Genomic DNA, 27,693 nt, shown 5'->3' on the forward strand with positions numbered 1-27,693 from the left:
GTTGAGGACTGACTCCAAGCTGGCTGACCACAGCCAGTGTACTGTGCACTAGTTAATAAAGGGTGACTTGTTGACAGGGACACCAGCATCTGGGCAGTTATTTCACATACAGTGCAGAAGAGGGCCTTCAGCCCCTCAAGTCTGCACCAACAAATCTGCTTTAAATCTACACTAGTCCTACTTTCCAGAATTTGAGTCCATTGCGTTTGAAGTGCTCATCCATGTACTGTTTAAAGGTTGTGACCTCAACTACCTTCTTAGGTAGTGCATTCCATTAATAATTTGAGCCCATGTAAGCTGAGAGGTTTAGACCAGTAATGTTTCACAAATTTATAAAATGTAGATTTAATTCATTCTGAGACATGCTGGATGTATTAACTGAATTTAACAGACGCATAGGTCAATACTTTACTAGACCTATGGTTGTAAAGCAGTACAGAGCAGCATTAGATTGACTCTTCACTGCCACATTTCAGGAGTTTTCCTTGTGGTCAGATCAGAGACTGCCTGCTCAAAGGAGGTGGAGAACCAGTTCCCTAATTAAAGGCCTAATTGCAAACTATTTCATGGTGCCATTGGCACTTTTGTGCATGTGTGGTGTGGGGCTTGTGAGACCCTGATTACCTTCATGACCTGACCAGGGCATCGCCAAGCATTTATCCTCCATTACTTGGCATTTATCCTCCTACTCCACTCAGCAGCTACTGCTGTGTAATTACATGGAATATTGGAAGAGTTAATGATTAGAGTGGTGCTGGAAAAGCACAGCAGGTCAGGCAGCATCCAAGGAGCAAGAAATTCGACGTTTCGGGTAAAAGCCCTTCATCAGGAATAGAGGTAGGGTGCCGGGGTGGGGATGAAGCTGATAGGTCAGAGAGGAGGGTGGAGTGGATAGGAGAAAGGAAGATAGGCAGGTAGGTCAAGTCATGGGGACAGTGCTGAGCTGGAAGTTTGGAACTGGGTGAAGTAGGGGAAGGGGAAATGAGGAAACTGTTGAAGTCCATATTGATTCCCTGGGGTTGAAGTGTTCCGAGGTGGAAGATGAGGCCTTCTTCCTCCAGGCGTCGGCTGGTGAGGGAGCAGCGGTGAAGGAGGCCCAGGACCTCCATGTCCTCGGCTGAGTGGGAGGGGGAGTTGAAATCTTGGGCCACAGGGCAGTGTGATTGATTGGTGCGGGTGTCCCCGAGATGTCCCCTAAAGCGCTCTGCTAGGAGGCGTCCAGTCTCCCCAATGTTGAGGAGACCACATTGGGAGCAACGGATACTAAATGATATTGGTGGATGTGCAGGTAAAACATTGATGGATGTGGAAGGCTCCTTTAGGGCCTTTGGGGCCTTGGATGGAGGTGAGGGAGGAGGTATGGGCACAGATTTTGCAATTCCTGCAGTGGCAGGGGAGGGTGACAGGAAGGGAGGGTGGGTTGTTGGGAGGGCATGGACCTGATCAGGTTGTCACTGAGGGAACAGTCTTTGCGGAAAGTGGAAATGGGTGGGGAGGGAAATATATCCCTGGTGGTGGGGCCTGTTTGTGGTTGGCAGAAATGTCATCGCATGATGTGGTTTATGCGAAGAGTTAATGATTGAGTGTAATAAACACCTCCCAACTGTTATAATGTCATATAGACTTGGTGAAATAGTACATTAAGTTCTCATGGGCAACAGATCCAATATTAGTTCCTCCCTCAGTCTTTGTAGTTATGTAGATCCTATTCTTTTTGCATGTAACAGTAGTTGCAGAGATGCAATAAACTGCATTTTGTTTATTTTACAAGACCAGAAGGTGGCTACTGTTGCACAAAATAGACCATCTAAGCCTCTGAGTAACTAACCCACTTGGAACATGTCACAGCACAGATAACAGTGACCACCATTCCTCCTCCTAGTTGTGCTAAGGGCTTCGAGCTTATTGGCTGCCACTCTCCAACTAGCCCAAGGAACTGACTGCTATATTTAATTGGGTGGTAGGTCAACAACCTGTTAATTATAAGTTTATTGGTGATAAAGTTGTTGAGCAAAGTCCTCTTGTGCTGCAGTGGTAATATCCCTGGACTCTGAATTAAGACACCTGGGTTCAAGTCCCATGTAATAATATTTCTGAACAGTGTGATTGGGAAAAATAACTCAAATGTTCAATTAATGCAATTGCTGAGCAGGTCCTATTGCTGTCAAGTGTAGGCATGGTGTTTCTTTGCTGCAATTATCCCACCACCTATAGTAAAATTCAAGCCATCAGTTTAATAAAATATCTTTGAAGTTCCAGATTTAGGTTTGATAAGAAGTAAATGTTAAGCATAAATTATTAAGTCTCCATATTAAAAAAAAATTTGAATCTTTTCAGCATGTTTCTTGGTGAAGTGTATTTTGCAAATACAGATGTAAAATCTGAGTTCTAATCATTTTTAAAAACTTCTGCTATTACATAGATTGATGCAACTTGTGTTTGAATCATGTTTTATTTATTTATATGCTTATGTACAAACACACACAGGTCTTGACGTTCGATAAATGGCACTTCCAGGTCTTTCCAGTCTTAATTGGCAAAGAGTTGATCTCTTTTTTTTCCCTAGAATGATTAACATAACCTATCATGTGATTTGATTACAAGATTTTGTTTGTTCAAAAGTAAGTCAAGAAATGATATCCTGAGAATAGAGAATTCTTTTCTGTTTGAGAGGGGTTAATCTGCAAATCAATAGCAATCTCACAGGCCCAGTTTTCATGGCTGTCCAGTTATTTGAATTTTTCAACAATCTGAAGTCAGTTCTAGGCCTCTAATGATTCATTCCTGTTGATGCCTTCAGATGGGTATCAGATCCAGAGTTTGCATTCTAAAGAGCAAGTTAAAACTGAACAAGAAAGGCTTGCTCAACGATGCCAACTAGTTAGTGTTGTCAATACATGTGACAGGATTGCTACGTTAAACATCTATAAAAAATCATATTACTCTTCCCCTTGCACCCTTTTATATTATATAAAGCAGTTGGTATTTTAACTGCCATCATTTGTTAAACTCTGCCCATCAGGATGTGCAGGACTATACCCAGAAGCAGCTAACCAATGCCTTAACCAATTCTATTTCAGGTTATGTCCATATTAGCAATACTGTATGAGAATTTTTTGGTGGCTGTATTATGAACTTTCTCTTCAGCGTCTTATTTCATAAAAGACAATCATGTGTATCAGATGTAAAGTAACTACCTATTAAGTAACATGTAATAAAGGTATTCACTGTTCATCAAGATTGAACCTATATTCTGCCTGAGATGTTGCATTGACATCCTTTCCCATGTCACATCAGTATCCTAGACTAATATCAACAAGAAGAATTGGTGGTGGAGAATGTATCAGAGATATTCCAAACTACATCCAAAAGTCTAAAATATTATCGGAGCAAATTACGCAGATGCTGGAATCTGAACTGAAAACAAAACTGCTGGAGACCACAACGGGTCAGGCAGCATCTGTGGAGAGAAAGCAAGCTAACGTTTCGAGTCTAAATGACTCTTCTCAGAGCTCTCTTTCTCTATGGATGCTGCCTGATCTGCTGTGATCTCAAGCATCTTTTTTCAGTTATATAATGGTATCTAAGACTTGAGAGAGAGAGAGAGATTCTTGAAAGGGGAATAAAAGGTGTTATAATGAAAGGGCAGGAAAGTGGAGGTGAGGAATATCAGATCAGCCATAATCTTATTGATTGCCGAAGCAGGCTTGAGGGCTGAATAGTCTTCTCTTGTTCCTTTTTTATGTTCTTTTGGTGACAGCATTTTAGGATGCCTTGTACTGGGATAATGTGGGGGGAGGGAAAATGAAGAAACTGCTGAAATCCACATGATCCCATGTGGTTGCAGGGTCCTAAGGCCGAATATGAGGCGTTCTTCCTCCAGGTGTATGGTGGTAAGGGTTTTGTGATGGAAGAGGCCCAGGAACTGCATGTCCTTGACGGAATGGGAAGAGGCCATCCACCAGCCCACACCCCACACCTTCTCCTGCCACTGCAGGAAGTGCAAAACCTGTGCCCACACCACTCCCCTCACCTCTGTCCAAGGCCCCAAGTGATCCTTCCACATCCAACAGAAATTTACCTGTATTTCCACCAATGTCATCTGCTGTATCCGTTGCACACAATGTGGTCTCTCCTACATTGTGGAGATAGGATGTCTACTTGCGTACCGTTTCAGAGAACATCTCTGGGACACCCGCACCCACCAATCGCACCGCCCCGTGGCTGAACACTTCAACTCCCCCTCCCACTCCGTCAAGGACATGCAGATCCTGGGCCTCCTCTATCGCAAAAACCTTACCACCCGAGGCCCAGAGGAACAATGCTTCATATTCTGCCTTAGGACCCTGCAAACACACGGGATCGATGTGGATTACAACAGTTTCCTCATTTCCCCTCACTCCACATTATCCCAGTCCCAAGCCTCCAACTCAGCACTGCACTTCTGACCTGTCCATCACCTTTCCCTTTATCCACTCCAGCCTCCTCTCCAACCTATCACCTTCTCCCCCACCTTCATCAACCTATTGCATTCTCAGCTACCTATCCCCCCCCCCAGCCCCATTCCCCTCCCGTTTATCACTCAGCCCCTTGGCCCACAAGCCTCATTCCTGAAGTCCTAAACATCAATTCTGCTGCTCCTCAGATGCTGCCTGACCTGCTTTGCTTTTCCAGCACCACATTCTTGACTATAATAAAATGATGCAATGTTTATTCAATGCAGCAACGCGCTAAAAATCTAAGAATGAATTTGCTTTTAAAATCCCAAGTACCTGAAGGCCTCATCGGGATCAGCAATCTGGCTTTATTGTCTTTTGAAGTGCTATGAAGTGGAAACTACTTCACAGCAACACAGAAATGTCAGTTTTACTACAACCTAAATGAACAAACGCCTGAGTACAATGGGCAGATTTAATTCCCTGTGTACTGCTGGCCTCAGAACTGACTGATAGTTGTGTTTAGTTAAGCTTTTCACATCTAAAATTGTGGTTGCTTCTAATTTTATTGGTTGCAAAATGAGCAAATTGAACTGTGCAAAATGGATGTCTGGAGCATGCTGGGAGAAGGAAAGTACATCATGCTTTTTTCAAGTAGGAAAGAAGAAAAATCAGAAAATTGTTAAACAAGTTATTTAGTTAGTAAACACAGTATATAAAGCAAAGGGAATAACAGAATAAATATAAATGAATTGGGCACTTGTTTGAATAATTTATGGTTAATTAAAATACTGGAACTATTTTCTTACTACAACATGTTTAACATAATGTTAGTTATTGTACGATGAGTACAAAATGAAACCAATTAATCGAGCGACACGGATGTTCCTAACAAGTATAAGACTTTATTTAGAAATTTGCTAACTATATTAATCCCTCTTTCTAATTGACATTGTGCATTCACAATTGCACCAAAATCACTTTTTAATCTTCAATAATTTTATCCCTTGGTGTAATCTCTAAATGCAGAACAACAGCACATATGAAGGAATAATCAGTCAGGTTACAGAAATAAACACACATCACCAACACTTGTAAAATACAAATTTTGAAAATGTTGGGGATTGACAATAGGGCAATCTGTGACTGAAAAGAAAATGTGTTAGTGTTTTGTCTAAGACCTCTCTTTTCAGATTTTTGCCAGAATGTTCTGTTAAAATCTCAGATCACCAGTGACGTATGCCTTTAGTTTTCTTCTCTTATGGTCTCTTTCTGTGCTGTAATAGTTCTGTGATCTCACACATTTTTCTCTGTCAACTAAACTATCTCATTCACAAACATAATTTGCAGCACCTGACAGTGCATTGTTTGTAAGCATGGCTTGCTTTCTGGATAATTTTTAAACAATTGACTGATGAACAAAAATGATACTCAGCATGGCCCTAACATACTGAAGATAATGCCAGATGCTCATCTGCTTTTGAAGAATGATATAAAGCCTCCTTTTCTGGCACTAGCTTCCTGTGTCTTGTGGGAATGCATGTTAGTTGGCTGCTAGCATTGATCTATAAATAGTTTGTTCATCAGTCAAGGTCAACACTTGGCTTCTTTCAAAACAATAGTCTTTGCAACAAACTAAAATTAGGTGCAGAAGCATAATAACATTTTCAAAACAGTATTGCGCTGGTAATCACCAACAGAATCTTCATTTTATCTTTAAGGTGTCAGTCCACTCTCCAATATCTGAAATTTTTAAAAATACCTTGTGTATCATTTAATTGATATTTGGAAAGACTCATATTATGTAGCTGACTACAAGCCAGTAGCAGTCAGTGTTTCAATCTGCTGGGACACGAAGTTCAAGAACCGAGCAAACCGTCGATACACGTCCACAAATCAGTGACAGTGTCAGGATAGGTTAAGGAAAGTTGTAAAGGCATGTGGGATCTTGGGTTGCATGAATTAGAGGCAGGGTACAAAAGTAAAGAAGTCATGGAAAGTCTGTATAAAGCAGTGCTTCAACTTCAAGTAGGTGCCTTTATGCTAGGAAAGCTTTGGCAGGAATGTAAAAAAAAAGGCAAGATTCTGGGAGGTAAGAAATTTATATTGCATGGAATAACTGATAAAGCTGGGGAGAGTCTCCTTTGACGAGAGAATTTTCAGAGGATACTTGATCATTGTTGATAATCATCAGGGATTATCTGGGCAGAATATATACAAAGAAACTGTCCTCAATGACAGAAGGGTTGAGAACCAATTTAAGGTGATTGGCAAAAGATCACCAGACATGACATGAAGAAAACCTTTTGTTATTGCAGGGTCTGGAATGAACTGTCTGAGAGTGTAGTGGTGGTAGAATCAATTGTGGCTTCCAGAAGTGATTTGACTAGCCGTGTGAAGAGAAAAATACATGTTAGTGAGCTCCAGAGAAAAGGTGGGGGAGTGGGACTAGTTGAGTTATTTCAGACAGCTGGCATGGGGCACAATGGTCAGAATATCCTCTTTCTGTGCTGTAACCAGTCTGTTAGAGTCATAGTATCATAGAATTTTACAGTACAAAAGGAGAAAATTAATGCATTGTGTCTGTTCTGGCTCCAGAAAGAGCTATCCAGCTAGGCCCATTCTCCAGCCTTAGGTTCCTAGCCCTCTAAGTTCATCACTTTCAATTACATTTCCAATTTTCTTTTGAAACCTCCTATGGAATCTCCTTCCACCACTGTGCAGACAGTGCATTCCAAATTCTAACACTGAGTAAAGAGGTTTCTCCTCATCTCATTCCTAGCCCTCTTACCAGCTATCTTGAAATTGTGACTCCTAGTTACTAACATACAACTAATGGAGACAGAATATCCTTCTTTACCCTGTCAAAATTTGTCATAATTTTGAACACTTCAGTAAGGTCAGCTCTCAATTTTCTCTGCACCAAGGAGAATAAACACAATATCTCTAATCTTTTCCTGAACCTGAAATCCCTTATTCTAGTAAATCTCCTTTGCACTCTCCGTGATTTTAACATTCTTTCTTAAAGTGTCCAGACTGAACACAATACTCCAAATTAGACCTGATCAATGATCTGTCGCGTTGTAGCTTCATTTCCTTTCTTTTCTGCTCTTTCATTTATACCATAGTTTCCATGTTCTCATGCTGGTTAACACCGAAATGATCAGATCCAGTGAATTTTTAGGCTGTAGTTATTCACTGTACTATTATGCTAAGTTCTTTGAATGTGCCCCTTCCTTCACAAATGTTCATAAACATCAGGAATGACTTAGTGGTGATGAATCCTGTAGATTTCAGAAATATTTAATGTTATCCCATAGGTTTTGCTTTCAGTGGAGAAGCTTTTTCGTAATGACTCATCTAAAACATGCTGGGTTAGCACTTCAGGCATAGAACCAATAATGTTCATTGAAATAATACCAAGTGATTTACAATACATTATTTATGACCATATTAGAGGATTTTATGGAGTGGCATATATAAATATTTATTTTTAGTTGAAAGTATTCATTATTTGTATCAATTAACAGATTCAGCAGTAAACTGTGATGGAAATGATGATCATCTCCAGGTCTGGAAGTTATTTCTTGGATGCCCTGCAGTCTAGTGTAATAAAGTTTTATGTTGCCATCATTTAACACTTGCAATCCTTTTTAACCAATTAACTTTCTGCTGTCTCATGCAACTTAGAACAGCAAACTGTACTCAAATGCCACTTTCTGGTCCACATGCCATCATTAATGCTGGTTTAAGCCCATTAGCTAATGATAGAAGTCTGGTGGCTTTGGACAACAAATAATTAAGTTCACAACAACATATTATCTTTAATTAATAACTTATTTAAATGCAGGAGTGTATGATCAACTCAATTTGGAGAAAGTAGGTACAGTAATCTTGGTTCTGTTCTAACCAAGCATGGTTTTGAAAATTGTAATTAAACTCAACTTGTTTGCACATTCATCACAAAGCTTTGACCCAGCTGTGGCCATGTTGCTCTATAACTACGTCAGTGTGATTTATTATCTTATTTTTGAATTATTTCAAAAGTTATGATCAAAAACACTTCATTGCTATTATATGCATATCCAACCATTGTTGATTTAATCATTTATTAACTACCAATTTTGAAAAGGAACCAAAGATAGTCATTGGCATAATAGTCTTAAAGAATACAAAGGTTTATGTTTTGCACAACAATTTATAAATGAGTCGATCCTGCTGCCACCAGACCTACAATATAAACATCATGCCAAAGAAACTTCAAACCAGTTCAGGTAAGGTTTCATTGTCAAAGGTATTTCACATTGAGTTTTAAGTAGATAATGACAGTGAAACTGTTCAACATTCATTGTCTTTACTCCATTGAAACTGGCAGTAAGAGCAAGAATTCATGCATGACCTGAATAATGTGAAAATCAAGACATTGCTATCAGTAAATCAACACTCACTCAGAAGTGCACTGTTGAAGATAGAGAGTAATCCCTAAGCAGTCAGTGAATTGACGTAAATTTCCTTTAACACAGTTAGGCTGTCTGTAAAAAGCCTTATAAAAAGTAAACCTTATCAATACACAGAGCTTTAGCAGAATACTTAAATATGTGCAGTTTGTTATTACTTCTAAATACCTTCATTGGCTCTGGAAGAATTTGTTTATTTATTTATTTATCTGTTGAATGTCAATTATTTTTACAACAGGAAATTTCTCATCTTTTATATAATGTACATCTTTAATTTGGTTATAAAACATTTTTTTCTTCTATCTTCAACAAATCATTAATTTTCTTCACTACCTGGCAGTTTAAATTTAAGGTGTAGGATAAAGTGCAGCAGTGCTGTCTGTGTGAATGCTTCAATGTACTTGGCTGCCTAATCTGCTCACTATCATCACTGCTGCCACACACCAGGAGATGCCTTGAGTTTTCTGGCAGATTTAAACTGCCCTTGGAAAAGAGGAAGTTTGTGCTGTAATTGTAGGACTCAATTGTAGCAATTTATATGTATACTTATAATAGAATTTAACAGGTTTATTCTGGTCTATAAGTATTTCCAAATATCCAAAAGGTTCATCTTGCCAAAACATGAGAGGAAGTTATATGGAAAAAGAAGTGTTGGTTGTTGAATGGCAACAGATTGATGAAGATTCAGTTGACATTTAGATAGGATAAAGGGACAGTAAAGAGTTTTGATAATGAAGTATTTTCTTACAGACAGTACTTGCAAACATGTAGTGATTTGTTTTGGAATTATTAGTGTGCGCAGAATTGAATATGATTAATAATATAGTCACGTGCACTAACCTGGAAGGTAGAGTCAAGTAAATATTGTTGTGGAAATAGTATATAGCCATTATTTTGTCGCATATTGAGGAATTTGCTGGGTACACCTCCCAGGCAAGTATGAATAATTGCTTGGAGTTCTGAATGATCCAGATAGTTTTGAAGAAGGGTACTCGGACTTGAAAGATTAACCCTTATTTTCTCTGCATAGACACAACCAGACCTGGTGCATTTCTCCAGCAATTTTAATATTTATTGTTTTGTTTTAGGTGTAGCTCTAGTGGACGTGTAGTTTGAAATGGAGGCAACTTTCAGTCTGATTTCCTGAATCACAATATTGTCAAAAACTAAGTCTGTACCAGCTAGAAAATTGACTGAATTAAAACAGTTAGAGAGGAAACTAAATCACTGTGATGGGAAGGGTGATGGTTTCAGTCACTTACAAACAGCAACGGGCAAAATTACCCATCATCATTGTGAACGGTCAGAAACCAGCCTTGCCAAGTAGAAACTGATTAAAAACACTAAAATTAAAAGTGAATTAGATGTTCCTCATAGAGGCAAATACAAATTTGATAATCAGCAAGTATTCTTGGGTGTTTAGTGAACCTGGCCAACTAATTCAACAATATGAGGGATTCAAAGAAATGTCTGACCAGGTTATTGCAGATTTTGTACACTGCCCTGTAGTCTAACAGAGAAAATGTATTAAAAGCTGAAAAGGCTGGACACTAAAAACATTATTGGGAATGTTGAACAGATTATTATGCTAATCCTATTGTGATAATGCCAAAGGCAAGTGTAAGTGTATGATTTATGTGGGGATTATAAAGTAATTGTAAATCATGTACTGCAGTGTAATACACCTCATAATTTGCCAAATGTCAAGGATCTGTTCTCTAATTGTCAATGGATCTGATTTTTTTACATATTATATCTGACAAATGTCTATCTGCAATTTGAGTTGGATGGTGAGTCAAAGTTTTATTTGCCTATTAATACTCACATAGGTCTATTTCAGTTTCACAGGCTACCATTTGCTGTTTCTTCATTCCCCAGATTTTTGTCAAATAGTAATTAATTCAATTGTGGCACATTGAGGACATATCGCTGTCAGTGTGGGGAAAACAGCATATGTTTGTCTGTGTGGTGTTTTTCTCGAGGTGACAGAAATGGAAGGTGATATGACCTTCCCCGGACCATGACCCCACCACTGAACGTCAAGTATCCAAGATTGTCACTGACCTCATCTCCTCTGGAAATCTCCCCTCTGCAGCTTCTCACCTCTTAGCCCTCCAGCACTGCACCACTACCTTAGTCCCAAAATCCACTAACTGAAGTGCCCTAGCTAACCCAACAATTCAGCCTGTTACTGCCCCACTGAACTTAATTATTCCTACCTTGACTCCATAAAACCTTCCTTGTTCAGTCTCTTTTCACTTACATTATGATCCTTCTGATTCCTTACAATTCCTTATGCCAGCTTCATAATTTCCAGTTTTCTGGCCTAGCTGTCTCCTCCTCACCATGGACATGCACCACCCCCATCAGGATGGTCTAAAGAATTTCTGTTTTAACTGAGATAAGAATAGAATAAAATAGAATAGACAGTTCAGATCTGAGTCAAAGATAGACCGACATGCATAATGAAAGGGCAAATTTAATGGAAGTTAAAGTGCAAAATCAGTCCTTGTTAGAAAAACTTATTAGTCTCAAGGCAAGATTGGTCAAGTTCCTACACCAAGTTCTGAGAGTTTGAGTCAAGAAGAGGAAAGAGACCTATTCTATTCTGAGGAATAGAACATCAGTCATTAAATTAGATTTGTAAATAAATGTAAACCAATAACTTTAATTAATTTGCATGAAATTTTGAACATGATATAACATATTCAATAAGCAGAGAGGAGTGGATTAATCCCCTTTTGTGGCCATTTGCATAAATGTATATGCCACACTAAGCTGCTTTGTTTCACTGTTGACTTTCCAATGTGCTACAAGCTACTTAGCATGTCCTGAAATGAAATGAAATCACAAAGGCCACAGAAATCTCAATTTTTGTTTTGTGAATGGGCTTCTTGGATGTAATTGGCAAGTTCTGAAGCTGGCCACTGGCCACAAAATATGGGACCAAGGACATTTTAACAAGTGGGTTTGGGGTGGAGGAGGGCCAGTGGGGTATGTGAAATGGTTCAGGAAGACTACACATTCTGTAAGTGATGAAAGAAGGGCAATAGAGGAAATAAGGTCAAGCTTCTTCATGTTTGCTTCAGCAAATGATAGGCCTCATTACTCATTTCCAGCCATAATCCTTGATGAGCCTTTCAGATATCCTGTGACCACTGGTAGGGAGCAGCTTGTTTCCTCTTTATGTTCCATCTCCAGTGCCAACTCTAATGAAGCGTACTAGCACAGGGGGCTGCTCTGGCATAGGGTCCTTCTTTTGTACAACCTTTGACTCCACACCTTCCTCCAATACTGAACCCATTGGGCGCCTATACCATGAAATGCAAAACATTTTCATAGTTAATCCTTTTAACTCATCTCTGTGTCTAGCTTCACTATAATAGAATAATGCAAGCATTATTCAACCTGGCTGCTGATCTTTTAAACTCTCCATTTTACCAAAATCTGAAGAACTTTAAAATGGGCAGCAAGCAACAATAGAGATTTTAAATAGGTGCATGAACATTGGCATAAAATTGACATTTTAACTCATTTTTTTGCACACCTAAGTCACTGCCTTGTGAAATTACAAATTCATTCTCTTCCTGCTCTGCCAACTAAAATGATCATCTGATATCCTCTGTGTTGCAGCCTATCAAAGGTTGTACTACCTGCCATTAGCAGGGGCCGACTGAGCTATTAGGGTATAGGCCTATGTCATGTTCTATTGTTTGGTGTTTGCTATGTGTGTCTGTTGATTGTTTACTGACTAGGATTAGATATGATTTGAAGGTGCTGGTGTTGGACTGGGGTGTACAAACTTAAAAGTCACACAACACCAGGTTATAGTCCAAGAGGTTTATTTGGAAGCACTAGTTTTCGGAGAGCTACTCCATCATCACAACCACCTGATGAAGGAGCAGCGCTCCGAAAGCTAGTGCTTCCAAATACACCTTTTGGACTATAACCTGGTGTTGTGTGATGTTTAACTAGGATTAGCCTGGATGTGGTTACTTAGAAAGGAGTGACTGAACTAAGGCTAGTGCTATAAGTATGAAGCTGACATTATAAAATATATATGAAGCAAAGATCCTGAATACAAATGAACTGACATATCACTTCTGCACATACCCAAAGCATAAAGATTTTTTTTTTCTACTTTTGTTCATTTGTTGCCCATCTCTAATTTCATTTAAACTGAATGGCTTGTTCAGTCACTGCATGGGACAGTTAAGAGAAAACCAAATTGCTGTGGTTCTGGAGTCACATCTACACAAGACTAGATAAGGACAGCAAATGTGATGATGGCTTCAGGGCAACATTACAGAGACTGTCATTATGTTTCAGATTTGTCCATTGAATTTAAATTCCACCAGCTGCTATCAAGAGATTTGAAACCAGCTCCCCAAACATTGGTCTGGAATCTGAATTACTGGTGACATTAGCACAATGCCCCCATCTCTCCTAATTTAGGGGTTTGGCTAAAGAGGGAAAGAAAGGGTCAGGGAAAGGTGTGAAGATTGCTCTGCATGTTTGGAAGAAGGATGATTCTGGTCTGGCCATGGTCACTGCATCCCTGTGTCTAGCTTCACTATAATAGAATAATGCAAGCATTATTCAATCTGGCTATTTTTAATGTGTGGTTTGTCAACCCCTGAGCATCTGTATGATTAACATTGGGAGAAAACAGCCATTTAAAACCCTTACAGCTAATTATTTTCCACTTTATCTGCCTTTTAAAAAAGATGAAGCTGCAACCCATTAATAAATTTTAATGAATTTGTTTATTTGAAAACTGACAACTTCAGAATACACAGAAGACTTAAGGATAAATGCACCAAGAGTGCAGTAAGAAAGAAATGATTCTTTGCATGCTACACAAAAAAAAACACCTTAGTGACCAAATGTTTGGTATAAATTACAGTACTGAAAAGATGCAGTTTTACATAAATATATACTCCCTCATCTTTACAGAGTCGCGATGATACTGAAAGGCAGTGTAAGTAGCTGATCTAATTACAAGTTTTGGCCTCCCATGTTGCAAAATTAGTCTGTAAAAATAGGAGTTTTCTCATCCTACATAACTTTCCAAAAGTTTGCTATTTGTTTAAAAATTACAGTTATGTCAAAGATGGCTCATGGAAGTTTTTGAAACCAAATGAATTGCAAAGTCTTGTTTGCATGAATTTGGCATAAAAGTTACGTAGAAACTAATGTGCTAGACTGTAAATGCTTCTTTTTACAAAATTATGGATCCTTCACAACTCATTTTGTCAGCTGTCTTAACTCTAAAACTGAAAGTGGTTTCTTTCAGATGCAGCACAAGAGTTAAGATCAGCAGCTGAACTGTAAACATTACTAAAATGTCACGGCTGGAAGAATTCAAAGCTCCCGAATTCAGCACTTCCCAAAACCATTTAAGTACCTCTGCAAGTTAGATTTGGCAGATGGATGGAGCACCACTTCAGCACCTTCTAGATAAATGTGGTTGACTGACAAGTGCTAACACTATCAGGTACGTTGAGACATTGTCCTACTATTTTAGCATGTACAAACTTCTAAAAATGATATTGTAATCAAATGGGATTGATTGCAAGTTTGGTGCATTTCTGTCATTAAAATAGTACTACCCATGTTATTTCAGTTTTAGTGCAGTAGACCAGAGCTTGCTGCGTGAAGAACTATCATGTTTGTATTGTCTGCTTTGAAAGTTGACCCAAGTGACGCTTGGAGGTGATCTTGCTAACTACTAAACAGTGCAGGATAGTCAAAATATACTGCAGTCCACTACAGGGACAACTCAACATATCTTGACTGACCAACATGAATTTTAATCTATAGAAAACTTCGGGGTGAAGAGTTTACATTTTTCCAGTATTAAAGCAAGAAATTTATTCTTTAATAATTGAGACAAATAATCAAGACAGAAATAGAAACATTGCACAGGTCTGCTGTGACTTCAGTTCATAATCCTCGATTGTTAATTCTATATTCATTAAATCAGCAAGAATTGGAGGTGAAAGTTGTGATTCAAAGCCCAGATTTTCTATTACCAGTTTCTGATCTTAAAAATTTGTTTGAATGTTATTCCCTCCACCTGCCCAACAGCTGAATTATTTTAACTTTCCCCTGTCAGTGGTAAGAAATGTAGTTCCCCATACTAGAACTTTGTCTTGTGTTGATCATGGCTCATTAGGGTGGAAAATGCTCTTCCTGCTCTGAATGTATTTTTGTAATATTACACAATATAGTTATCTCTTTATCGGTTTGTCCATTCAGCAATTTTATACACACCTGCCATATTTCTGTTGGCACATTCAAAGGCTCAGTAAATTGGATTCACCAATAACACATTTGCCAATATCAATATGATATGTACATAGACATTTGGATAAACAGTATACTTATATATATCCATAAATATAACTCTGCATTGCTGGCACTACATAAATAGCCTATGACTAACTTTGGTGTAATTTGTTTGTAGTAGCTAGACTAATGTGTGAACTTCAAAGACTATTTAATGTCATAATTTAAAAATGATTCTTAGCCCATTTGATCATTTTATGTTGTATAAATATATTTTAGATCACAAATGGGAATATTAAATTCTTTTAAACTGACTTAAAGAGACTTTTTTAGGATCTCTGTATGAGAAAAATATGGGCAGCTGTTCAGAATTATAGCCACGTTTTATGAATGTTTAAACTGATGCTCTACTCATCCTGTGATTTCTTTTAAGTTTATTTGATAACTTAAAGTTTTATTCAGGGAATAATTGATTGATGACCTGAAAGTTGATTTGAGGTGTGGATATAACACATCTATTTGAATGACAGTCCTATGTTACTTGGAAAATGCTTATGTGGCTGGGTTTTCATCCTCAAAGTTTATTTCCTAATTATATCAGATCTTTGCAATTACACTGATGTGGATTAAAAAAAGTTTCAAAATGATTAGAAACAATCTTTACAATCCCACATTTTGGCGTTGCACCCCAGATTGCTTAACAGAAAACATCTTAAACCTCAGTTATTTTTAAAATGCTTACAAATGTAAATTATTTGAAGTTCATTGTCAATGCAGATATCATAGATGTACACTGCTGCAAAAATGAGTCTGCAATATTAACTCCCTGCCATTTTACTACAGTCATATTTTTCTAAGTTTGAGGCTGCTTTTCTTTTTGCACTGGGACAATAAAAAAAGGCTAAATAATGTATTTTCTGAACATTTTAAAAGATCCTTATCGGGTGAATATTTCTGAAATAAAGTAGACTTAAAATTAGGATTAACACAAGTTACTCTATTATTTATGGTGCTCTATGCATGTATTATAATGTTTATGAAGGATGGTCTTTGCAGTATATATGGAATGTTCTGCCATCTGTGAAGTTGCTGATGACCATTGTGTTGACATGGCTTAGGACAATCAGGAAAAAAATAACCAAATGGTTGAGGAAAGGTACACAGACCTGTTTCTCTTCACACAGTATCATGGATTATTTACAAGTACCTCTCCATTACCAAAAGGTAGGCCTGTGAAAGGGTGACATTAACGTCTTAGAGTGATGCTTATAAAGCCCCACTTTTGATGGTGTATTAATATAAGTTTTTGTAACTGGTTTGATTTCTTTTTCTGGTTTCACGGAAAAGTTAATTTTTAAAAAAACTCTAATTGTTGAGTGTTAGTTTCTAATTTATAATTTGGAATAGCATTTTCTTTATTTATTATCCAGTTTAAAGTGATTTTTTAAAATTGTATTGTATTTTAAATGTTCGCATTTCACTTTTGAAGGAATGTTGATAAAACTTAAGACTGAAATCATGTTTCATGTACAATGTTTTTACACATTAACATTGGCATACATGAAACTATTAAAATTCTTTCAAGTACAATACTAGTAAACCAACTCAAGAAGAATCAGTTGTAGAAAAAGGTTTCAGTAATAAAGTGTTACAAGAGACTGAGTTTCTAAAGTAGTATTTGCCTCATGCCATGGTTAGGCTCTATCAGTGTACATCTCATTCTACAATGAGGCTCCAGTGATGACTATTTCATCCCCTGACGTAACTCTGATAAGAGCCATTTAATTGTGAGATGAACTTCCAACAACATTCAATGCTTTCTATGATGAGGCTGTGGCAATCTTTGTTTAATTCAGGAGTTGGTCTTGCAGCTCCAGCAGAGTACAGTTCATTGTGTGCTGGTTCTTCCTAGTGCACACCCCAGTCTGTGGTGAGGCTGATGCTGTTTTTGGAATGTTTAATCCTTTATATACAACATTTTTTTGACTCTCTGTGTCTTCAGTTTTTTTTTAAAAAAAGACATTCTTTATGGTGCTTCATGGCAATTTGACCACAACAACGCAAGCACCAGCTCTTCCAATCTTCAGAGGCACCTCCTGTAGATGTGAAATATGCCAGTGAGTAAGCTTATAAAAGAACATTACAACTTTAGAACCTTCTTAGAAAAGTTAACAAATAATGTTCAGGTAATTAACTCACTCTTTATTCCAATAAATGCATTTCTGACCTTGCAATGGCGCCTTCTCCAACTATCACCCATATGATGAGTTTTTATCCTGGGGCTGGATTTTGTGAGGTCACAGAGAGCATGTTGCACATCATTGACAACAACATTCCCATGTGAAAGATACCCTGTTTAAGGCATCTACCTAGAGGAATCTGTGCACAATGCAAGTGACTGGGACAAGATTTAGAGACTGAGAAGTCTCTAACTTTAGACTGGCATGTAGGTGGTGCAGTCTGACGCAGTCATTTTTGCTCTTGGAAAAGGAACTGGAGAGCGTTTCGGCAGCTTTCTTCAGGATCCTCTGTGCTCACCCTACACAGGGAAGGGGCTAGAAAAGGTGCTTTAAAACAGTCTGCTCTGTCACCATCCTGGCTAGAAAGCTGTATGCAGGCTCACCTACCTGCAGTCTGAAAACCAAAGTGAAACTCAATCGTGGAATGTAGAATGTACGAACCCTGATTTATAATGAGTAAAATGATTGAGTGGAACAGAGAACTGCCCTAGTTGCTTGTGAACTCAGGCACTTCAATGTTGATGTCATGGCCCTGCAGGTGACTCAAAGAGCAGGTGAGGGCAGCTGAGGCTATGATAATTACATTTTTCTATGTAAGGGAATACACATGGGTCAATACAATACACGTGGAATTGGAATGGATTAAAGATGAACTCGTTAACTAGGTCTCAGAACCTCCTGTTGGCATCAGCAACTACCTCATGACTTCCTGTCCTCCACAACTTGCCAAGAACCAGCAGACAATGGTTGTGAATGCCTATGCTCCAACACTTGATGCCATTGACAAGTTCAGAGAAGGCTTCTACTTCACCTTGAATACTATACTCACCATAAAATTATCCGCCTTGGAAATTTCAGCACCAGGACTCTCATCAGACAGGAAGGAGCCAGGAACTGCAACTCCAACACAATTCTAATGCTCACCAAATATGTGAATCACCAGCTGATCATTAAGATCAGTGGAGAAATCCTCATAAATGTGGAATATTCGTCTTGTCTGGAGAGCCACCTCTAATCTAAGCCATATCTCATCTAAGGCATTTTGGAAAGGCAAATCAGGGCAGGACTTACACTTAATGGTAAGGAATGTTGCTGCACAAAGAGACTTTGGAGTGCAGGTTCATAGCTCCTTGAAGGTGGAGTCGCAAGTAGACAGGGGAGTGAAGAAGGTGTCTGATATCTTTTATTCATCAGAACATTGAGTATAGAAGTTGGGAGGTCATGTTGCAGCTGTACAGGAAATTGCGGTGTGGACTTGTTGGGCCGAAGGGCCTGTTTCCACACTGTAAGTAATCTAATCTAATCTAATCTAATCTAAAAAAAAACATTGAGTATAGAAGTTGGGAGGTCATGTTGCAGCTGTACAGGAAATTTGTTAGGCCACTTTTGGAATATTGTGTGCAATTCTGGTCTTTCTCCTATAGGAAGAATGGTGTGTAACTTGAAAGGGTTCAGGTAAGATTTACGAGTATGTTGCCAGGGTTAGAGGATTTTAGCTCTAGAGAGAGGCTAAGTAGGCTGGAGCTGTTTTCCCTGGAGCGTCGGAGACTGAGGGCTGACCTTATAGAGGTTTACAAAATCATGAGGGGCATGGATAGGATAAATAAACAAAGTCTTTTTTCTGGGATGGGGGAGTCCAGTACTAGAGGGCATAGGTTTAGGGTGAGAGGGGAAAGATTTAAAAGGGACCTAGGTGGCAACTTTTTCACACAGAGAGAGTGGTACATGTATGGAATGAGCTGCCAGAGGAAGTGGTGGAGGCTAGTACAATTGCAACATTTAAAAAGCATTTGGATGGGTATATGAATAGGAAGAGTTTAGAAGGATATGGGCTAAGTGCTGGCAGGTGGGACGAGGTTGGGTTGGGATATCTGGTCAGCATGGACGGGTTGGACCGAAGGGTCTGTTTCTATGCTGTACATCTCTATGACTATGACTCTATCTTTTCCCTGGGGTGGGAAAGTGCAGAACTAGAGGACACAGGTCTCGGGTGAGAGGAAAGATTTAAGAGGGACCTAAGGGACAATTTTTTCACGCAAAGAGTGGTGCATGTATGGAACGAGCTGCCAGACTAATTGATGGCAGCTGGTTCAATTACAACATTTAAAAAGCATCTGGATTGGTATAGGAATAGGAAGAGTTGAGTGGGATATGGGCCAAGTGCTGGCACATGGGACTAGATTAGGTTAGGCTACCTGGTTGGCATGGATGAGCTGGACCAAAGGGTCTGTTTCTGAGCTGTACATCTCTATGACTATGACTCTATGACATCAATGCAGAGATCCAACACCACATCCAAACAATGAGTGCCACGTTCAGAAGACTAAGAATTAGAATCTTCAATAACAGTAACGCGTATACTGAATACAAATCCTTGTATATAAAACAGTCATTCTTCCAACTCTTCTGAAACTTGGACTACATGTAGGTTCCACCTCAAGGCCATAGAGAAGTACTATCAATGCTGTTTGAGACCGAGATTCTGGAAAGATGGTATACTAACATTGGCTTCCTTTGAACAAACCAATACACAGACACTGAAGCTATGATTATCCAAAACTAATTTCACTGGGTCAGACAGTGTGCACTTAAGATGCCGGAGTTCTGATAACCAATGCAAATCACCTCCACCCAGCTGAAGGAATGTACTTAGAGAGGAGGACCAAGGAAGTGTTTCAAAGACTCTCTGAAGGTTTAACTCAAGCAATGTAACATGGACATCAATGTCTGGGAGATCCTTGCTCAGAAGAAGCTGATTTAGAGGAATTTCCTCAATGAAGGGTCACAATTCTTTGAGAATATCAGTGATCTTGAGGCCAAGAACCAATTTCACTTCCCAAAAACACCTGCCAAATGTGTAGTTGGAGATGTAGCTCAGGATAAGGCTCAGAATCCCTACAGGACCTATGACACGGAATTTCCTCGGTGGACAATCATACCCATTAGCAAATGATCACTGACAACGTCGATAGTCACATCCTTGGGCGTTGGTATGAAGATCATTGTCCTTTTTGATATATTATAGTATATTGTATATACAGGACTTAATTTTGAAGGTACAAATTATAATGTACAGAAACATAGCAAGTAATGGGCTAAGTGGGCGGCACAGTGGCCCAGTGGTTAGCACTGCTGCCTCACAGCCCCAGAGACCCGGGTTCAATTCCCGACTCAGGCGACTGACTGTGTGGAGTTTGCACATTCTCCCCGTGTCTGCGTGGGTTTCCTCAGGGTGCTCCGGTTTCCTCCCACAGTCCAAAGATGTGCATGGCCAGGTGAATTGGCTATACTAAATTGCCCGTAGTGTTAGGTAAGGGGTAAATGTAGGGGTATGGGTGAGTTTCGCTTCAGCGGGTCGGTGTGGACTTGTTGGGCCGAAGGGCCTGTTTCCACACTGTAATGTAATGTAATGTAATCTAATCTAATCTAATGAATTTGTTGTCATCTGGCAGATCTGTGAATCAGTTATTTGTAGTGTTTAGGAACTGACTCACAGCAATTCCTTCTTCATTTTTAAGATTTAATTATCATATGCCATTCTCAGGATCCACAATTAGCTTTATTACTTATAAAGCTGTAAACCACAATTCCTCTCTCCTTGATTGATTCTTGCTTACTGATTGTGAAAAAGACACCTCGGCAAGAAAGATTCAGTGACAGGAATTTAAACTGTGTTGATGTAAAGGGCAGCATATTCAATAAATTTGATCATTAATTTTCATTACATTGTTTCTTTCAAAGATAGTTTTTAGTACAGATAATTATTTTTGCAGAGTCAGAGTCATACAGCGTAGAAATAGGCCGTTCAGCCCAACGTTTCTTTGCCGACCAACAAACACTAAACCCATTTCCCTGCATTTGGTCCAGAGCTGACTTAGGTGAGCCTCCTGTAAGAAGGGTCACAATTCTTAGAGAATATAAGCAATCTTGAGGTCAAGGGCCAATTCCAGCCCCCAGAAACACTTGCCAAATGTGTAGTTGGACCTGCCCTTGGTCCAGAGCTGACAATGCCCTGACATTTTAAGTACTCATCCAGAAGCTTCTTAAATGTTGCCAGAGTACCTGCCTCTACACCTCTCTCTCTGGCAGCACATTCCATATATCTGGCACTGTATGAGTAGAAAAATAATGTTTTCTCAGATTTTCTCTAAACCACTTGCTGCTCACCTTAAACTTATGCCCACAATCTTAGACACAGCTTCAATAGGAAAGAGATTCTCATGATCTACTCTATCAATGCCTCTCATAATTTTGTATAGCACAATCAGATCCCCTCCACCTCAGCTTCCTCTGCTCCAAGGAAAATAAATGAACAAAACAAACAGATGTAGAGTTGAACTTTGTACAGATATGTAAATATGTCTAGTCTACAAAAAGGTTTGCACCTTTTTAATGGATATGCACTCTTCTGCATGTTTCCTACATTGTGCACGATCATCAAGTACTATCATGTCCATAAATGCAAAGTAAGACCGAGGACAGTACCATAGTGCAATGTAAAATTGATGTAGTTGAAATATACTTATAGAACTTTATCACATCACTATGTTATGAGCATTGAACTTTGCAACATGGTTATGTTGTGAAATGTCTCCTTTAAATAAAGGTAAGATTGGGAAGTCCAGAAACACACCCAGCTCAGACAATACTTTGCAATCCAGTTCTCATGAGATAAAACAAACAGAAATCCAATTTAAATCAAGTGACTCTCAGAAAATAAAGAGTTGTATTACACAGCATTGCCTTTTGATGTGAAGAGTACTGCTTGTCACAGGCTACTCGGGTGTTGCCTTTCTTCCTGGTGGTGGAAATTTGAATAAAGATTCATGCACCTTGTGTCTTTCACTGTGTCTCACACCTGCACACAAACAACATGGGTGCTGGGGAAAAAATAAGCACTACCACAGTTAGACGGTAGTGTGGGGGAAGAGAAGAAAAAAAAAAGAAAAAGCAGAAAAAAATAAATAAACAGGAGTGACAGAGGTTCTGTTCCTCCTCAGAGCTGGCTCTGAGGAAGCCGGATCAGTGTCAAGGACTTTCCACGAAAACAAAAGCAAAGAGTTGTTTCTGCAAGACCAAGTAGAGAGAGGTCAAATACTGCTGTAGAGAGTAGGATGCTTGTAAGAATTTAGTGGAACAGGACAAATAGTACTTTTTCGAGACCTGAGGATCAAGGAGTCACCCAGGCTAAATCCTGCCAATGGAAGCCAGATTTGGGAGTCTTGGGCTAAGTGTAGCAACATTCAAAAGATACTGGAAGTTGTAACCCAGATTAGCAAGGAGGGGTGAGCCTGCCTGGTATGGAATGGAAGTAGTTGTAAAATACACCTTGACTGCTCGAATTAGTTAGTGTAAGGAATCATTTCAGTTTAATGTATTTGTTGCTAGTTACTTAATTTTTGATCCATGTTGATTTTAGTTTCTGTTACAATAAAAGTCTTAAAATGTGAAATCTTGTCCTTCAATTATTTTTGTTGCTTTTCTGGGAAAAATATCTCACTGAAAGATTGTGGATCTCGGGGGGGATTGTATCTTTAAATGAATTAGTGCGGTTTCAAACATATACTCTACAATCGACATAACTTCATTTGATTTTGTTCCTAATGGTCTATTACCTCTGTCCATTCGTTATTTTGTGCATCATAAGATTCTACTGTATTTAAGTAAGTCTGTCCATCATATCCTCCTACAGCATACAACTTGTCACCAAGAAGGCACACTCCTACAGCATCTCTTGGAACACTTAAAGGTGCCACGGTTGTCCAGGTGTCTGTTTTTGGGTCGTACCTGTAAATTTAAATATAAGGTTAGTTTACAAAACTCACCTAAATATAAAAGGTCTTTTAATACAGCATTTTCATAAGAAGGTGTAGAGTACAGTATTGGCTTTAGACAATTCTGTTTACAGTCTTCACATTTTAAAAGCTTTGGAGTCTTCATTGTTTTCAAACAACTGAGATACAGTTTTGAGATAGAATAGAGCACATTTGTGTTGATTCAAAAATATTAAACTGTGAAAATAATCTGATCACATCTGCGAGCAAAACTCATCCAACTTTGGCTTGAATAGTATTTGGGTGAGTTTTGTAAAGTGAGGATCCACAACACCAGACACTTGAGTGTGGCTTGAATTAAATATGCTAACATAACAGTTGATCTTCTGACCAATAATATAACTAAACAAGGTTCTGAGCTGGGAACAGAGCACTGCAGAACATACACTGTTATATGCAGTTTTGATGATTCTATTACAGGAAGGACGATATTGCTAAGACAAGCTGCAAAAACGCTCTACTCAGGACAAAAGATTTTTTTTTCTCCATTCATTTATGGAGCATGGGTTCCATTGCTTGGGCCAATATTTATTATCATCCCTAGTTGCCTTTGACAAGGTGATAGTGAACTGCCTTCTTGAACCACTGCAGTTCATTTGATATATGTACTTGAAGTACTTGTAAACATTAAATAACATTAAATGCCTTCAAATAAGCATTCCAGGACACCGATGCGGTGACAATGAAGGAACAGTAATGTATTCCCAAATAAGGATACTGAATAGTGTGGAGGGAAACTTGCAGCTGATGATGTTCCCGTATATCTGCTGCCTTGTCCTTCAAGATTGTATATTGATTGTGGATTTGGAAAGTGTTGTCTAAGAGACATTGATGCGTTTGATGCGTTTCTGTAGAGTGTTTTATAGTTGCATACATAGCTGCTAGTGTGTGTCAGTGGTGAAGGAAATTAATATATGTGGATATGTTAACAATCAAGCAGGCTGTTTTTGTCCAGATGGTGTAAAGTTCCTTGTGTTATTGGAGTTGCACTCATCTCATCAACTGGGAGGAATACCATCACATTCTTGACCTGTGCATTGTAGATGATGAACAAGCTTTAGAAAATAAGGAGGTGAATGAATTATAAGATTAATTGTCTCTGATCTCTTTTGGAGTTAGAGTAGTTTCTAGTCAATGGTAGCCCCTGGATGTTAATAGTGGGGGATGGTTGTTCCCTAGCACTTCTGTGAAACAAGTTTTACTTTAATTGTCACCCTAAACCTAGATATTGTCCGGGTCTTGCAGCATTCAGTGTTGGACGTCTTGAGTATCTGAGAAGTAATGAGTTGTGTTGAACACTGCAATCATTAGTAAATGTCCACACATCTGGACTTATCATGGAGAAAAGGTCACTGAAGAAACAGCTGAAGATGGTTGGGCTTAGGGCACAATCCTAGGTCACCTCAGCCCCATTATTCAACGTTTTTGTTGTAATGAGGACAGGAGGTGAGTGGTCCTAGCAGCACTCAAACTAAGTGTCAGTGAGAAGGTCATTGCTGAACAGTACTTGATAACATTGTTGAGAATGCCTTCCATCACTTCACTGACAATCAAGGATAAACCATTGGGTGGTAATTAGCCAGATTGGAATTGTTTTGCTTTTTATATACAGGACATACCTGGGCAATTTTCCACATTGTCAGATAGATGCCAAACTGTAGCTATACAGAAACAGCTTGGCTAGGGACATGGCAAGTTGTGGAGCAAATGTCTTCAGTACTATTGCCTTAATACAGCCAGGGTCAATAGCCATTGCCGTACTCAATGCCTTCAGCCATATCTTTTAGAGAGTGAATCAATTTGGCTGAAGACTGGCATTCTTGACATCCAGGATTTCAGGAGCAGGCCACAATGTAGCATCCACTCAAACCCTCCAGCTGAAGAATTATTACAGTGCTTCAGTTTTATCTGCTTACTGATGTTCTAGGCTCCCTCATTATTGTGCATGAAGACATTATTGGATCTGTTGAGTTGATTAATTGTCATCACCTTTATTGACTGGATGTGGCAGGACTGCAGATTCATGTCATGGTGACCATAATTAACCCCAAGCTGCATACGATTTCAAAATGATGCAAACCAGGAACTGCCTACCTTCAGTGTGCTGCTGTGTTATTCCAGAAAACGTGGCCGAGAAAACTTTGCTGACGAGAACATCGATGCCCTAGTGGAATACGTAGAGAAGAGGAGGATCATCCTCTTTCCCACAAAGAGGCAGCATGATGGCTCAGTGGTTAGCACTGCTATTTCACAGCACCAGGGACCCCGGTTTGATTCTAGCCTCGGGCAACTTCCATGTAGAGATTGCACATTCTCCCTGTGTCTATGTGGATTTCCGCCACATGCTTTGGTTTCCTCCCACAGTCCAAAAATGTGCAGGTTAGGTGAATTAGCCATGCTAAATTACACATAGTGTTCAGGGATGTGTAGGTTAGGTACATTAATCAGGAGAAATGTAAACTCATCGGGTAGGGGAATGGGTCTGGGTGAGATTCTCTTCAGAGGGTCGGTGGGGACTTGTTGGGCCAAATGGCCTATTCCACATTGTAGGGATTCTATGAAAAACATTCTATGAACCACTGAAGGAGACCATGACATTTGGAACTGCCTGCCTGGTGTGAAGTAGCCACCTAGGTCAGTCTTATTTCTCTGCAACTTCCTAATTGATTTACCAGCAATCCCCTGACTAATTTACCCGACTTGTAAAACTTACTGTGGTGAACCCCTGAAGTGAAATGAGAAAATGCCCTTGTATGGAAGGAGGACCTATTTACCACCCCCACCTCCAAACTCCATTTCCCCATCCCCTTTCTCTTCCCCTCTTTCAGTTGAAGCACATGTAAACTGTTTGCCATGTAAGCTTCTGTGACGTGGTGTAGATTAGCCATATAGCAGCACGTGCCCCATTTACTGGGTAGTGCTGGCAAGCTGCTTGGCTTTTCGTTTGAGCTAACAGGCAAGACAAGGTAGTAATGCTGCAAAGATCCAAGTGTGTGCAAAGTGAGTGATTCTGGGAAAGCAAGCAAAGGCCCCCACATGCATCCTGTTTTGATGCATACTCTGGGTGCCTGTCTCTGCACACATCATGACCTGGCAGCCACATTGCAAGGTAGGGAGTTGTTGAGCTCCAAAGTGTGATATTATAGTGGGTAACTATTACAAGTTAGTTTGACATGTGCAATAACATGATAAAGCTGATGCCAACCTTCATGAGTGGGCTGGGGTTAAGGGAGAGACTGCTCATAGAGCATGCCCTGAAATGTTGGTCAACATGGAGGGCAAAGAAGATGCCAGTAAGCTGGCCTACCAGGTTACTACTCTGACATTCAAGTCAGGACTTGGCACTACCTAGTTTCTTACCAGTGCCTATAAATGAGACCAGGTTAGGTAATAGTAATATATCAATGTATACTAATAAACCACTCACGAGTAAGATTTTTATTTTGCTATTGAAACCTTGAGGGGGTAATGAGACATTTTCTCTCAATGTCACATTTTCTCTCAATGTCACAAACCTGATTCTTAATTTGCTGTATTCTCCCAACTTTCTTACCTTTGGCCACATTGCTTAGATGCCAGAAAAATTCCATACACAGATTTATGTTGGTACCGGTGCTTAGAGATTAGGTTGAAAAGAAACGTTTTAAAAACATCTCATTGAATGTCATACATTGAACCTAATTTAGACACAACAATTAAATTCAAAATGGATAAATCTTTAAGCAAGACAAATGTTAAGACTACAGTGGAACAGCTAGGAACTCATTATGAGTAGATGGTTGAGATGTGGAACTTACATAGGCGTAGACATGGAGCTGGATGACCATTCCTTATGCTGACTTACTAAAATATCATTGTATTATTTTAAGAGAGACACTAAACTATCAAATGTTAGTTTTTATTTAAATTATACTCAAGTTGTACAATTTTTATGTTTGCCATTAACAATTTATCTAATTATCTGGGTTGTTGCCTGTGCCATGTGACAGTGAGGCAAAGAATATGGAGAGAGTGCAGTTGAACACATGGCTGCAAGGATGGTGTAGGAGGGAGGGCTTCAGGTATTTGGACAATTGGACTGCATTCTGGGGAAGGTGGGACCTGTAAAAGCAGGACGGGTTGCACCTGAACCAGAAGGGCACCAATATCCTGGGAGGTAGGTTTGCTAGCACTCTTCGGTGGGGTTTAAGCTAATTTGGCAGGGGGATGGGATCCGGACGTGCAGTACAGCAAGTAGGTTAGCTGTTTTTCAGGATGTCCAAGAATGTAGGGAGGCTGTGGAGAAGGTAGCACTGACAGGGAATACTTGCGGACACAGAGATTGGCTCAAGTGTGTATACTTCAACGCAAGAAGTATCAGAAATAAGGTGGGTGAACTTAAGGCGTGGATCGGTACCTGGGACTACGATGTTGTGGCCATCACGGAAACATGGAT

General features: G+C 39.3%; 1 protein-coding gene and 2 long non-coding RNA genes across 4 annotated transcripts in view; 2 read left to right on the forward strand and 1 right to left on the reverse strand.

Annotated features, from left to right (window-relative positions):
* LOC122557148 overlaps positions 1 to 14,267 on the forward strand; it is a 46,621-nt gene extending 32,354 nt beyond the window's left edge. The window contains exon 3 of the long non-coding RNA XR_006313755.1: positions 14,190 to 14,267. This is a non-coding gene — a long non-coding RNA (uncharacterized LOC122557148). The remainder of the gene's footprint in view (positions 1 to 14,189) is intronic.
* Positions 13,641 to 27,693, reverse strand: part of LOC122557147 (kelch-like protein 4) — a 173,961-nt gene continuing 159,908 nt past the window's right edge. Inside the window, exons 10-11 of one of the 2 annotated variants that reach the window (XM_043704512.1) lie at positions 23,040 to 23,211; positions 13,641 to 17,280 (exon numbers count right to left, since the gene is read on the reverse strand). In XM_043704512.1, the coding sequence (XP_043560447.1) occupies positions 17,221 to 17,280; positions 23,040 to 23,211 (232 nt within the window). In that variant the 3' untranslated portion in view covers positions 13,641 to 17,220. Of the gene's footprint in view, positions 17,281 to 23,039; positions 23,212 to 25,352; positions 25,423 to 27,693 lie in introns of those variants that run through there. The other variant, XM_043704513.1, reaches the window with a different exon arrangement.
* LOC122557149 overlaps positions 14,303 to 27,693 on the forward strand; it is a 20,324-nt gene continuing 6,933 nt past the window's right edge. The window contains exon 1 of the long non-coding RNA XR_006313756.1: positions 14,303 to 14,390. This is a non-coding gene — a long non-coding RNA (uncharacterized LOC122557149). The remainder of the gene's footprint in view (positions 14,391 to 27,693) is intronic.

Source organism: Chiloscyllium plagiosum, chromosome 15 (assembly GCF_004010195.1).
Source record: "Chiloscyllium plagiosum isolate BGI_BamShark_2017 chromosome 15, ASM401019v2, whole genome shotgun sequence".
NCBI classification, from domain to species: Eukaryota; Metazoa; Chordata; class Chondrichthyes; order Orectolobiformes; family Hemiscylliidae; genus Chiloscyllium; species Chiloscyllium plagiosum.